The sequence below is a fragment of the Canis lupus genome, chromosome X (assembly GCF_011100685.1).
Source record: "Canis lupus familiaris isolate Mischka breed German Shepherd chromosome X, alternate assembly UU_Cfam_GSD_1.0, whole genome shotgun sequence".
In the NCBI taxonomy this organism is placed as follows: Eukaryota; Metazoa; Chordata; class Mammalia; order Carnivora; family Canidae; genus Canis; species Canis lupus.
The window spans coordinates 55,236,656-55,252,325 of NC_049260.1; the positions used below are offsets into that span (position 1 = coordinate 55,236,656).

Below are 15,670 nucleotides of genomic sequence, written 5' to 3' on the forward strand. Positions count from 1 at the left end.
ATGTGGTGTATACACACACACACACACACACACACACACACACACACAAATGGTATATTACAACTGTTATATATATTTTAAAGCATTCCTCAATTCTGCCTAACTCATACTCAGGAGAGTAGAGACAATGTTGATAAGACTATACATTCTATCTACTTATTTGGAAATACTCTAATTTATGGGCATTTAGAGAACAAGGAGCAGATAAATAGAACGGGATTCAACAAGTCTTCTTTAGGCAGAGCACCATGGTCTAATTTGCAGGGACCAGACTTAGACGGTGAAAGGCAAAAGTAAATCTTCAATTTTCTAAATAGATATTCTTTCAAAAGCAAAGAAGATTATAGAAGGGTTACTGGGTTAGAGTTCTTAGAAACCATTAACATTTGCAAGAGGAAGAACACATGCAAAAAAGAACAGCTGTTGGAAACAAACAAAACAGTTAAGGACTGTACTTGTGAAATTTCCCTCACATCAATTTGATTTCTATTCATTGAGATACAAAATTTAATAAAGTCAGAACTATCAATTTTTAAGGGAAAAACTTTTTTTTAAGAAAGGTTTATTTATTTATTTGAGAGAGAGAGAGAGAGAATGTGCAAGTGGGGGGAAGAGTGGAGGGACAGGGAGACAGGGAGAGAATCTCAAGCAGACTCCCCACTGAGCACGGAGTCTGATGCATGGCTTGATCTCAAAACCCTGAGATCATGACCTAAGCCAAATCAAGAGTGGGATGCTCAACCTACTGAGTCACCCAGGTGCCCCTAATGGAAAAACTTTTAAAAGGTTAAAAGCACTATACAAAAACTAGATGTTACTACTTTTTTTTATTACCCTTTTTAAGTAAAGCAAAGGACTCTATTGAGAATAATATTACATTTACCCATACTTTTAAGAAGCAAAATGATTCTTTTTGGTTTTGTTCTGGGACACATAGATTTTTTTCTCATATTCTTTTAAAATGAAAAGATTTCTAAAAAGAGGTCCCTTTACTCCTCAAGGTTAAGGATTTTGTCTTTATCTCCAGTACCTGGCAGAGTACTTGATACTCAAATGTTTTTTGAGTTGAAGTCAACAAGGGAACAGAAAGGAAGGGAAATATGTTGGCAGAGATCTGGTGACAGTTTGTTCCAGATCTGAAGAATCATATGAAAGAAGCAATTAACAGAAGGAAGGAAATAAACAGCAAGATGGATTTTATACCATTTGGAAAGAAAAGCTGGCAAGTATGGGAGATTGGGAAGTTTTCTTTGTCTAGGTAAGAAAGAAAAAGCAGAGAGATCCAGATTTTAAAATCATACCAAAAATGCTAGTGGTACAACTTAGAGACAATTTTCTTTATTTGGAAGAAAGGCAGTAAAAAACTTACTCTGGTCTATAAGAGACTGAGATGTTGATGTTGGCTTTTTCTAAAAGGGTAAGGTTTACAAAGCTAAGAGTGGAATTCAGGCAAAGGTAGGAATTTTGTCTTCTTGTTAAAACTGAGTTACTGATAAAATATTTAAGGGTCAAAGAAAGCAAATGTAATGAGAGTGAAGAAAAACAATCCAATGATCAAATGGCTATCGAAGCTGTGGAGGTAGATGAATTCTTTGTTAGAGAATGTGTGAAAGGAAACAAAAATAGAGAAAACTGTTTCTTGTGGGCCACATATGATTGTATGGAGATGATGAAGAATATCTAAAAACAGATTTGCAAAGAGTAGTCCATGGGAAGAGGCATTTTAAAAGAAGAGATATTCAATCTTTTTAAAAGAAGAGGTTTAGCCAAATGTGATCCTTCCTTAGGAAGGAATGAACCATTACAAACCTTTGAAATCAAGATGCTGCTGGAAAAGATGAAAGGATTCTTTAAAGAAAATCAGAAAGAACTGCATCAGGGAAGGCAAACACACCAAATAGCACACTAAACTCTTTCTTGTATAGTCTATGAAGGTGCACATTACCTGTTCAAAAGCAGTTGAAGCTTTTCTCCCTTGCTCTAGATCAACTGCAGCTGCCATAAGTAAACATGTTTTCTGTGCAATCAGAATTACTTGATCAGAAGGACAAAACTGGGACAGCTGATAAGAAATAACCAGAACATCAATGAATACTGTGAGAATTCTGCCAGGTGAACAGAAACAATCAGAATGAAAATCAGCAACATCCTGTCTGAATGGAAAAATTCAGCTGGAAAAACACATCTCACCTTAAAAACAATATAGACTATAACCCTGATTTATGGTTTTAATTTTATATTACTTTCCATTGTTTTTAAGACCTTTCTAGAGATAAAAAGCTTCATTTCTTCACAATTTTCCTATCTTCCCAGTGATAGGTACTGTCATTTAGCCCTGTATTTCTGTCTAGTGATTTACTTCTTGCTTTATGTTGTAATTTGTAAGTGATTTTTTCCCCTGGCAAATACATTTCCCCTTTGTATTGAAGAGAGCTGAAATTAGCACATATATTGTCCTGGTTGAAAGAGAAAATGTCAAATCTTGACAGGCATTAGGCATAACCTCATCATTAAACCTTGTCCTCTAACTTTAGAAAAAACTCCCAGCTTTTACTACAATAAACCTCTAGGTTACTTGGGATTCTTACATAGAACCCTATTAGTGCTATCACAAATGTTCAAACTAAAATTAATTTATTTCACCTAATTTAAATGGCAAGTATACCTAAACTTTCAAAGACTATTTCTCAATCTCCCAAAACGTTTAGTGATCATAATCATTACTGTCATTGAATTAACAGCATTTCAAAACACTCAAATCTCTCTAGGTCTAAGGTTACTAGTATATAAAATGAGGGAGTTATGCCAGATTATTTCTGTAGTTCTTTCCAGTTCTAAAACTCTTAACATTTAATCGATCTCAACGTATCACATGGTGTACTCCTGAATGTGTAAGAGAGATATTCTTAGTCTCTCTCTTCTTTTATTCTCTCATCAATATTGTTTCCTTTCTGGCATTTAATCTCTAACTTGAAGGCTAATGACTATTTTAAAATGCATATAATTGCCAATTAAGCTTAGAAAATCTTACACACAGAACTTGCTCTAGGAGAAATTATAAGTTAGGCCCAAAATTCTTAGCATTCTTTTCACATCCCCATGTCCCCAAATACCTATTCTATACTTCTATATATCTATAAACCTTCCTAACGTTTTATTAGTTGATAACTTAAGAGTATTCCTCTCCTAAAATGAGAGTTGTATTTTGATATAGGACTCTGGGGGACTGAATTCTTTAAAAAAAATCTCTTATTGTAGAACTTTAGGCTCCCTGATGGTTGTTTGTGATACTGTGGTATGGGGAGAACTGCCTCATATTTGCACATTATATCCTATAGAGATCAAATACTCCTTAGGTGATTCCTGCTTACACATGTATTCTAAAAGTTTCTAGATTAAAAGCTAATACCACTTTATATTTAGCCCTTGACCATAGCCACAGTGGTCATATTTTTGTTGTGGTCTATTTATGAGATACTTACTAAAAGAGACCCACCTTATAAGAAAGGATGAAAAATTCTCTCATTGTCACCAGGTCTTTGCCACATTGCACAGCCAAGTTCCAAGCTGAAAGTTAATATTAAATAATATAATTATAAAAATCTGTCTAATCTGTACATTATAATCTTCACTACCTGCATGTTTAATATTAATATACTAATGAGTTTCTTGGGTTGAAAAAGCTAACTTTAGATATTTAGAGAATTTTATTCCAGGTAAATTGAGAGACTTTTATCACTTCCAATCTTCGAATCTTTTTTTAAAAAGATTTATTTATTTATTTATTCATGAGAGAGAGAGAGAGAGAGAGAGAGGCAGAGACACAGGCAGAGGGAGAAGCAGGCTCCATGCCGGGAGCCCGATGCAGGACTCGATCCCGGGTCTCCAGGATCGCGCCCTGGGCCAAAGGCAGGCACCAAACCGCTGAGCCACCCAGGGATCCCCCCAATCTTCAAATCTTGCCAATAACTAATGGAAGTAGTACTGCACTTTTTATAAAAACTGAGGACATACCATACGTTCTTAGTTGGTATAGTATAGATCCATCTAAAAAATAAGGGCCACCAAGAAGGTTACCACTAGAATTCATAAAAGTATGTTAAAATTCAGCAAAGAGGTGGGGATCTAAGATGGTAGCTTGCCTACTCCTTGAACACAGCTAAATAACTATCAAATGATTCCAAATACCCAAGAAATTGACCCGAGGACTGACAGAACAAACTGCACAACCAGAGGGAAAAAAGAGTCTACGCTTAGGAAGGTAGGAAATGTGGAAATGTGGTTTTGGGGAGAAACAGGCAGTGGATACTGTGGAGGGGAGGGAGCCCTGGTGGTTGAGAAAAGTGAGAGACAGTGGTGTGCACAGAGATGCACAAGGAGAACATGTCCCCAAAGCCAATGGCTGGGAAAATGAGAGGGGCGGATTTTTGTGAGTCTTTGCCACCACCAAGGCTGAAAGACTGGAGTTTTAGAGGTCCATGGGCATGGCTGGGATAGAGCTATGAGGGCGCTACCCTATTCCTGGAGAGAAGGCAGGCAAGCATCCCTGGAGGCGGACAGGGCAATCTGAAGATTCCCTTTGGCCCCTGGGGAGAGACTGTTGCTTTTCTTGGAGCGTATCTGTAAAAGGTGTCATTCTAAAAGTTGCTTCTCCAGGGACAAGAGTGAGCCAGCAGGCGCCATTTCCCTCCCCTGCCCCTCAGCACAGGCACAGAGATACCTGCTGAGGGCGGCTACCCAGGACACTAGCTGTTTAGCCTGCTCTGCTCCAAATCACACATTCTTGTACTCTGGAGCAGCTGCCATTCTGGGTCAAACCTGCATCAGCCCCAGCATAGGGAGATCCTCCTCCAGAAGACAAAAGCAGATCCCTGCCACACCAGGTCGCTAAAGTTTGAAGTTTTAATAGTAAGCAGACTTGGCTAGGATAGAGCCCTAAGTGCACTGCACTGCTTCAGGCAGGCAAGGAACCTGGAGGGCTGACAGAGTGATAAAAGCAATCAGAAAAATGCCTAGGATGTAGGGAAATTATTAACTCTTCTGGGAGTGATTCCCTCAAAACAGCCAGCAGGGAGACCCCACTCCAGGGAAAAAGGAGCTGGCTGGTGCCATTTCCTTCCCCTGCCTCTCCGCATATTCAGTAAACAGAACAGCATCAACACTGGCTTCCTAACCTGCTAACAAGCCTGCCCCCATTGACTCTGCTGGTACTGCCCTACTCTGGCAAGTGTGCCTCAGTCCCAGTGCAGCAGGCCCCTTCCCCAGAAGGCCAGCAGAAACCTCAGCACGAACCTCGTCTACCAACCAAAAAGATTCATAAGGCTTCTTCAGTTCTAGTGGAAGTAGCATCAGGTCCCATTTAATAAGCAGACCAGGGGGAGGGGCAAGATGGCGGAAGAGCAGGGTCTCCAAATCACCTGTCTCCACCAAATTATCTAGAAAACCTTCAAATTATCCTGAAAATCTATGAATTCGGCCTGAGAATTAAAGAGAGACCAGCTGGAATGCTACAGTGAGTAGAGTTCGTGCTTCTATCAAGGTAGGAAGACGGGGAAAAAGAAATAAAGAAACAAAGGCCTCCAAGGGGGAGGGGCCCCGCGAGGAGCCGGGCTGAGGCCGGGGCGAGTGTCCCCAGGACAGGAGAGCCCCGTCCCGGAGAAGCAGGAGCTGCACCAACCTTCCCGGGCGGAAAGGGGCTCCCAGGGAGTTGGAGCAGGACCCAGGAGGGTGAGGATGCCCTCGGGTTCCCTGGGACAGTAACAGAGCAACTGCGCGCCCAGGAGAGTGCGCCGAGCTCCCTAAGGGCTGCAGCGCGCACGGCGGGACCGGGACCGGCGGCACCTGGAGCAGCTCAGGGGGCTCGGGCGCCGGGACAGAGCCCAGGATCCGGCCTCCCCCCGGGACAGGCAGAGGCCGGGAGGGCCCAGGACAGCGAGGACGCTCCTGCCCCAGCTGAGCAGATCAGCGGCCCCGCCCCGGAGCCTCCAGGCCCTGCAGACAGAGAGCTCCGGAGTTCCTGCCGGAGCTGAATCCAGGTTTCCAGAGCTGGCCCCGCCACTGGGGCTGTTGCTCCTGGGGCCTCATGGGGTAAACAACCCCCACTGAACCCTGCACCAGGCAGGGGCACAGCAGCTCCCCCAAGTGCTAACACCTGAAAATCAGCACAACAGGCCCCTCCCCAGAAGACCAGCTAGACGGACAATTTCCAGGGGAAGCCAAGGGACTTAAAGTACACAGAATCAGAAGATACTCCCCTGTGGTTCTTTTTTTCTTTCTTTCTTTTTTTTTTGTTGTTGTTTTGTTTTGTTTTGCTTTTTGATTTGTTTCCTTCCCCCAACCCATTTTTTTCCTTTCTTTCTTTTTCTTCCTCTTTTTCTTTTTTTTTCGTTTTTTTCTTCCTTTTTTTCCCCCTCTTTCTCTTTTCTTTCCTTCTTTCTCTCCTCTCTTTTTCTCCTTTTCACAATACAACTTGCTTTTGGCCACTCTGCATTGAGCAAAATGACTACAAGGAAAACCTCACCTCAAAAGAAAGAATCAGAAACAGTCCTCTCTCCCACAGAGTTACAAAATCTGGATTACAATTCAATGTCAGAAAGCCAATTCAGAAGCACTATTATACAGCTACTGGTGGCTCTAGAAAAAAGCATAAAGGACTCAAGAGACTTCATGACTGCAGAATTTAGAGCTAATCAGGCAGAAATTAAAAATCAATTGAATGAGATGCAATCCAAACTAGAAGTCCTAACGATGAGGGTTAACGAGGTGGAAGAACCAGTGAGTGCCATAGAAGACAAGTTGATAGCAAATAGGGAAACTGAGGAAAAAAGAGACAAACAATTAAAAGACCATGAAGATAGATTAAGGGAAATAAACGACAGCCTGAGGAAGAAAAACTTACGTTTAATTGGTGTTCCCGAGGGCGCCGAAAGGGACAGAGGGCCAGAATATGTATTTGAACAAATTCTAGCTGAAAACTTTCCTAATCTGGGAAGGGAAACAGGCATTCAGATCCAGGAAATAGAGAGATCCCCCCCTAAAATCAATAAAAACCATTAACACCTCGACATTTAATAGTGAAGCTTGCAAATTCCAAAGATAAAGAGAAGATCCTTAAAGCAGCAAGAGACAAGAAATCTCTGACTTTTATGGGGAGGAGTATTAGGGTAACAGCAGACCTCTCCACAGAGACCCGGCAGGCCAGAAAGGGCTGGCAGGATATATTCAGGGTCCTAAATGAGAAGAACATGCAACCAAGAATACTTTATCCAGCAAGGCTCTCATTCAAAATGGAAGGAGAGATAAAGAGCTTCCAAGACAGGCAGCAACTGAAAGAATATGTGACCTCCAAACCAGCTCTGCAAGAAATTTTAAGGGGGACTCTTAAAATTCACCTTTAAGAAGAAGTCCAGTGGAACAATCCACAAAAATAAGGACAGAATAGATATCATGATGACACTAAACTCATATCTCTCAATAGTAACTCTGAATGTGAACGGGCTTAATGACCCCATCAAAAGGCGCAGGGTTTCAGACTGGATAAAAAAGCAGGACCCATCTATTTGCTGTCTACAAGAGACTCATTTTAGACAGAAGGACACCTACAGCCTGAAAATAAAAGGTTGGAGAACCATTTACCATTCGAATGGTCCTCAAAAGAAAGCAGGGGTAGCCATCCTTATATCAGATAAACTAAAATTTACCCCGAAGACTGTAGTGAGAGATGAAGAGGGACACTATATCATACTTAAAGGATCTATCCAACAAGAGGACTTAACAATCCTCAATATATATGCCCCGAATGTGGGAGCTGCCAAATATATAAATCAATTGTTAACCAAAGTGAAGAAATACTTAGATAATAATACACTTATACTTGGTGACTTCAATCTAGCTCTTTCTATACTCGATAGGTCTTCTAAGCACAACATCTCCAAAGAAACGAGAGCTTTAAATGATACACTGGACCAGATGGATTTCACAGATATCTACAGAACTTTACATCCAAACTCAACTGAATACACATTCTTCTCAAGTGCACATGGAACTTTCTCCAGAATAGACCACATACTGGGTCACAAATCGGGTCTGAACCGATACCAAAAGATTGGGATCGTCCCCTGCATATTCTCAGACCATAATGCCTTGAAATTAGAACTAAATCACAACAAGAAGTTTGGAAGGACATCAAACACGTGGAGGTTAAGGACCATCCTGCTAAAAGATGAAAGGGTCAACCATGAAATTAAGGAAGAATTAAAAAGATTCATGGAAACTAATGAGAATGAAGATACAACCATTCAAAATCTTTGGGATGCAGCAAAAGCAGTCCTAAGGGGGAAATACATCTCAATACAAGCATCCATTCAAAAACTGGAAAGAACTCAAATACAAAAGCTAACCTTACACATAAAGGAGCTAGAGAAAAAACAGCAAATAGATCCTACACCCAGGAGAAGAAGAAAGTTAATAAAGATTCGAGCAGAACTCAACGAAATCGAGACCAGAAGAACTGTGGAACAGATCAACAGAACCAGGAGTTGGTTCTTTGAAAGAATTAATAAGATAGATAAACCGTTAGCCAGCCTTATTAAAAAGAAGAGAGAGAAGACTCAAATTAATAAAATCATGAATGAGAAAGGAGAGATCACTATCAACAGCAAGGAAATACAAATGATTTTAAAAACATATTATGAACAGCTATACGCCAATAAATTAGGCAATCTAGAAGAAATGGACGCATTCCTGGAAAGCCACAAACTACCAAAACTGGAACAGGAAGAAATAGAAAACCTGAACAGGCCAATAACCAGGGAGGAAATTGAAGCAGTCATCAAAAACCTCCCAAGACACAAGAGTCCAGGGCCAGATGGCTTCTCAGGGGAATTTTATCAAACGTTTAAAGAAGAAACCATACCTATTCTCCTAAAACTGTTTGGAAAGATAGAAAGAGATGGAGTACTTCCAAATTCGTTCTATGAGGCCAGCATCACCTTAATTCCAAAACCAGACAAAGACCCCACCAAAAAGGAGAATTACAGACCAGTATCCCTGATGAACATGGATGCAAAAATTCTCAACAAGATACTGGCCAATAGGATCCAACAATACATTAAGAAAATTATTCACCATGACCAAGTAGGATTTATCCCCGGAACACAAGGCTGGTTCAACACCCGTAAAACAATCAATGTGATTCATCATATCAGCAAGAGAAAAACCAAGAACCATATGATCCTCTCATTAGATGCAGAGAAAGCATTTGACAAAATACAGCATCCGTTTCTGATCAAAACTCTTCAGAGTGTAGGGATAGAGGGAACATTCCTCAACATCTTAAAAGCCATCTACGAAAAGCCCACAGCAAATATCATTCTCAATGGGGAGGCACTGGGAGCCTTTCCCCTAAGATCAGGAACAAGACAGGGATGTCCACTCTCACCACTGCTATTCAACATAGTACTGGAAGTCCTAGCCTCAGTAATCAGACAACAAAAAGACATTAAAGGCATTCAAATTGGCAAAGAAGAAGTCAAACTCTCCCTCTTCGCCGATGACATGATACTCTACATAGAAAACCCAAAAGTCTCCACCCCAAGATTGCTAGAACTCATACAGCAATTTGGCAGTGTGGCAGGATACAAAATCAATGCCCAGAAATCAGTGGCATTTCTATACACTAACAATGAGACTGAAGAAAGAGAAATTAAGGAGTCAATCCCATTTACAATTGCACCCAAAAGCATAAGATACCTAGGAATAAACCTCACCAAAGAAGTAAAGGATCTATACCCTAGAAACTATAGAACACTTCTGAAAGAAATTGAGGAAGACACAAAGAGATGGAAAAATATTCCATGCTCATGGATTGGCAGAATTAATATTGTGAAAATGTCAATGTTACCCAGGGTAATATACACGTTTAATGCAATCCCTATCAAAATACCATGGACTTTCTTCAGAGAGTTAGAACAAATTATTTTAAGATTTGTGTGGAATCAGAAAAGACCCCGAATAGCCAGGGGAATTTTAAAAAAGAAAACCATATCTGGGGGCATCACAATGCCAGATTTCAGGTTGTACTACAAAGCTGTGGTCATCAAGACAGTGTGGTACTGGCACAAAAACAGACACATAGATCAATGGAACAGAATAGAGAACCCAGAAGTGGACCCTCAACTTTATGGTCAACTACTATTCGATAAAGGAGGAAAAGACTATCCATTGGAAGAAAGACAGTCTCTTCAATAAATGGTGCTGGGAAAATTGGACATCCACATGCAGAAGAATGAAACTAGACCACTCTCTTGCACCATACACAAAGATAAACTCAAAATGGATGAAAGATCTAAATGTGAGACAAGATTCCATCAAAATCTTAGAGGAGAACACAGGCAACACCCTTTTTGAACTCGGCCACAGTAACTTCTTGCAAGATACATCCACGAAGGCAAAAGAAACAAAAGCAAAAATGAACTATTGGGACTTCATCAAGATAAGAAGCTTTTGCACAGCAAAGGATACAGTCAACAAAACTAAAAGACAACCTACAGAATGGGAGAAGATATTTGCAAATGACATATCAGATAAAGGGCTAGTTCCAAGATATATAAAGAACTTATGAAACTCAACACCAAAGAAACAAACAATCCAATCATGAAATGGGCAAAAGACATGAAGAGAAATCTCACAGAGGAAGACATAGACATGGCCAACATGCATATGAGAAAATGCTCTGCATCACTTGCCATCAGGGAAATACAAATCAAAACCACAATGAGATACCACCTCACACCAGTGAGGTGTGGGGCAAATTAACAAGGCAGGAAACAACAAATGTTGGAGAGGATGCGGAGAAAAGGGAACCCTCTTGCCCTGTTGGTGGGAATGTGAACTGGTGCAGCCACTCTGGAAAACTGTGTGGAGGTTCCTCAAAGAGTTAAAAATAGACCTGCCCAACGACCCAGCAATTGCACTGTTGGGGGTTTACCCCAAAGATACAAATGCAATGAAACGCCGGGACACCTGCACCCCGATGTTTATAGCAGCAATGGCCACAATAGCCAAACTGTGGAAGGAGTCTCAGTGTCCATCGAAAGATGAGTGGATAAAGAAGATGTGGTTTATGTATACAATGGAATATTACTCAGCTATTAGAAATGACAAATACCCACCATTTGCTTCAACGTGGATGGAACTGGAGGGTATTATGCTGAGTGAAGTAAGTCAGTCGGAGAAGGACAAACATTATATGTTCTCATTCATGTGGGGAATATAAATAATAGTGAAAGGGAATATAAGGGAAGGGAGAAGAAATGTGTGGGAAATATCAGAAAGGGAGACATAACGTAAAGACTGCTAACTCGAACTAGGGGTGGTAGAAGGGGAGGTGGGTGGGGTGTGGGAGTGATTGGGTGACGGGCACTGGGGGTTATTCTGTATGTTGGTAAATTGAACACCAAAAAAAACCAAAAACAGAAACAAAAACAAAAAACAAAATTAAAAAAAAAAAAAAAAAGCAGACCAGAGCTTGCCTAGTTAAAACTCCCCATACTCTAGCTAAGGTCCAAACACTGCCCCCTGCAGGCAAGAAATGTCTCTGCAGACAACTGACCTAAGGAATAAAGCAGCCAAAACACACCAGCAGAGTGCATGCAGCACACATCAAAGACACTCCCTGAAGTGCCCAGGCCCTGAACACTATCTGACCTCTTCTTCATACAGCCATTTCTCTCAGGAGCAGGAAACATACCAGGCATACAGAGAAGGCAGAAACAGACAAAATGCTGAGGAATAGCATTTTGAGGAATTCATCTCAAAGGAAACAGTAAGAAAAGGTCATGGCCAGAGATGTAATTGAGACAGATATAAGCAATATGCCTGATGGAGAATTTAGAGAAACAATCATTAAAGATACACGCTGGGCCTGAGAAGATCATGGATGACTTCAGGGACCCTTATCCTAGAGATAAAAGAGTTAAAAAAGAGTCAGAAATGAAAAGTGCAGTAACTGAGATTCAGATCCAAGTGGATATAACGACCACAAGGATAGAAGACATAAAGAAACAAATAAAAAATATAAAAAATAAAAAAACAAATAAGTGATATAGAAACTAGAATAATAGCGAATAATGAAACTGCATAAAAGAGAAAAATAAAAGTTACGGGTCACAAGAACAGACTTAGGGAACTCAGTGACTCCATCAAATATAATACCACTCATATCATAGGAGTCCCAGAAGAAGAAGAAAGGAAAAAGGGGGCAGAAGATTTGTTTGAGGAAATAATAATTGAGAACCTCCCTAATATGGAGAAAGAAACAGATATACAAATCTAGGAGACACAGAGAACTCTTGTTAATATCAATAAAAGCAGACAAACACTAAGACATATTGTAATTAAATTGGGGAAAAAATGGTGAATAAAAAAATCCTAAAAGTAGCAAGACAAAAGAAGTCCTTAACTCATAAGGGAAGGCTCATAAGGTTAGTTGCGGATCTCTCCACAGAAACTTGGCAAGCGAGAAGAGAATGGCATGATCTATTCAATATGCTGAATGGGAAAAATCTGCAGCCAAGAAAACTGTATCCAGCAAGGCTATACTTCAGAATAGAAGGAGAGATAGAGTTTCCCAGACAAACAAAAACCAAAGGAGTTTGTGACTATTAAATCAGCCCTGCAAGTAATATTAAAGGGGAATCTGAGTGGGAAAGAAAGACCAAAAGTTACAATGACTAGATAGGAACAGAGGAAATCTCCAGAAACAATGACAAAACAAGGAATAAAATGACACCAAATACATATCTATCAATAATTAATGTGAATGTAAAATGGACTAAATGTTCCCATCAAAAGATATATGGTGTCAGAATGAATAAGAAAACAAGTCCCATCTATATGCTGCCTATAAGAGACTCATTTTAGACCTAAAGACACAAGGAGATTGAAAGTGAGGGGATGGAGAAACATCTATCACATAAATGGATATTTTTTAAAAACTAGAATAGCAATATGTATAACAGACAAAATGGACTTTAAAAAAGATATAATAACAGACAAAGAAGGACACTATATAATAATAAAGGGAACAATCCAGCAAGATGATATAACAATTGTTAATATTTATGTATCCTACATAGGAGCATCCAAACATATAAAACAATTAATAACAAACATAAAGGAACTCCTTGGTAATGATATAATAATAGTAGGGTACTTTAATACCCCACTTACAGCAATGGACAGACCATTTAAGGAGAAAATCAAGAAGAAAACAATGGCTTTGAATTACACACTGGACGAAATGGACTTAACAGATATATTCAGAGCATTTCATCCTAAAGCAGAATACACATTCTTTTTGAGTGCATATGGGACATTCTCCAGAAAAGACCACACACTAGGTAAAATCAGGCCTCAACAAGTACAAAAATACAGATCATAACATGAATATTTTCTGACCAAAACACTGAAACTTCAAGTCAACCAGAAGAAAAAATTAAGGAGGACCACAATACATGAAGATTAAACAACATGCTACTAAAGAATAAATAGGTCAACCAGGTAATACATGGAAACAAATGAAAATGAAAACACAACAGTCCAAAAACTTTGGGACGTAGCAAAAGTGGTCCTCAGAGGGAAGGATATAGCAATATAGGCCTACCTCAAGAAGCAAGGAAAATCTCAAATAAACAACTTAGCTTAAACCTAAATGAGCTAGAAAAAGAACAAAGAACAAATGAAGCCTAAAGCCACCAGAAGAAGGGAAATAATAAAGATTAGAGCAGAAATAAAGCATAAGGAAACTAAAAAACCAGTAGAGCAGATCAGTGAAGGGGCATCTGGGCAGCTCAGTGGGTTGGGCATCCGACCCTTGGTTTTGGCTCAGGTCGTGATCTCGGGGTCCTGAGATTGAGGCCTCATTGTTCCATGATTCTCTCTCTCCCTCTTCCTCTGCACCTAACCTATGCTTGCACTCTCTCTCTCTTTCTCTCAAATAAATAAATAAATCTTTTAAAAAAAGAACAGATCAATGAAACTAGGTACTGGTTCTTTGAAAAAAGTAATAGAATTGATAAACACCTCGCTAGACTTATCAAAAAGAAAAGAGAAAGGACTCAAATAAAGAAAATCACAAATGAGAGAGGAAGAATAACCACCAACACCACAGAAATACAAACTATAAGAGAATCTTATGAGAAATTATATGCCAACAAATTGGACAACCTAGAAAAAATGGATTAATTTCTAGAAACACATAAATTACCAAAACTGAAAAAGAAATAAAAAATTAGAACAGACTGATAACTAATAAAGAAACTGAATCAGTAATTAAAAAACTCCCAACAGGGATCCCTGGGTGGCGCAGCGGTTTAGCGCCTGCCTTTGGCCCAGGGCACGATCCTGGAGACCCGGGATCGAATCCCACGTCGGGCTCCCAGTGCATGGAGCCTGCTTCTCCCTCTGCCTGTGTCTCTGCCTCTCTCTCTCTCTCTCTGTGTGACTATCATAAATAATAAATAAAATTTAAAAAAAAAACTCCCAACAAATAAAAATCCCAGGCCAGATGGCTACACAGGAAAATTCTACCAAACATTTAAACAAGAGTTAATACCTATTCTTCTCAAACTACTCCAAAAAATTGAAAAGGAAAACTTCAAATTGATTCTCTATGAGGCCAGCATTACCCTAATTCCAAAACCAAAGACTCTACTAAAAAAGAATACTACAGGCCAGGATCTCTGATGAACACGGATGCAATAATTCTCAACAAAATACTAGGAAATCAAATACAACAGCATATTAAAAGAATCACTTACCACAATCAAGTGGATATGTTCCTGGCCTGCAAGTATGGCTTAACTTTCCCAAGTCAATTAACATGATACACCACTTAATAAAAGAAAGGATAAGAACCATATGATCCTCTAAATAGATGCAGAAAAAGCATTTGACAAAGTATAACATCCATTCATGATAAAAAACTCTCAACAAAGTAGGGAAAGAGAACATATCTCAATAAAGAGAATATCTGAAAAACCCACAGCTAACATCATCTTCAGTGGGGAAAAACTGAGAGCTTTTCCTCTATGGTCAGGAACAAGACAAGGATATCACCACTGTTATTTAACATAGTTCTCCAAGTCCTAGACTCAGCAATCAGACAACACAATGAAATAAAAGGCATCCAAATCATTATATTGTATATGGAAAACCCAAAACACTCTACCAAAAAATTGCTAGAACTGATACGCAACATTAGTAAAATTAAAGGATACAAAATCAATGTACAGAAATCTATTGCATTACTATACACCAATAATGAAGAAGCAAAAAAGAAATCAAAGAAGTGGGGCACCTGGGTGGCTCAGTGGTTGCGTGTCTGCCTTTGACCTAGGTTAGGATCCCAGGGTCCTGGGATAGAGTCTCGCATTGGATTCCCCACAGGGAGCCTGCTTCTCCCTCTGCCTGTGTCTCTGCCTTGCTCTCTTCTGTGTCTCTCATGAATACATAAATAAAATCTTAAAAAAAAGAAATGGAAAGGCATTATGCTTATGGATTGGAAGAAAAAATATTGCTAAAATGTTTATACTACCCAGACCAATCTATACATTTAATACAATCCCTATCAAAGTACCACCAGTATTTTTCCCAGAGCTATAACAAACAA

At 39.6% G+C, this 15,670-nt stretch overlaps 1 protein-coding gene across 7 annotated transcripts in view; it reads right to left on the reverse strand.

Moving 5' to 3' along the window:
- The window catches only part of TEX11 (testis expressed 11), a 311,539-nt gene that overhangs the window by 84,007 nt on the left and 211,862 nt on the right, over window positions 1-15,670 (reverse strand). For all 7 annotated transcript variants that reach the window (XM_038587641.1, XM_038587642.1, XM_038587640.1 and 4 more), the window contains 2 exons: window positions 3,497-3,567; window positions 1,946-2,062 (listed from right to left, as the gene is read on the reverse strand). In XM_038587641.1, the coding sequence (XP_038443569.1) occupies window positions 1,946-2,062; window positions 3,497-3,567 (188 nt within the window). The remainder of the gene's footprint in view (window positions 1-1,945; window positions 2,063-3,496; window positions 3,568-15,670) is intronic.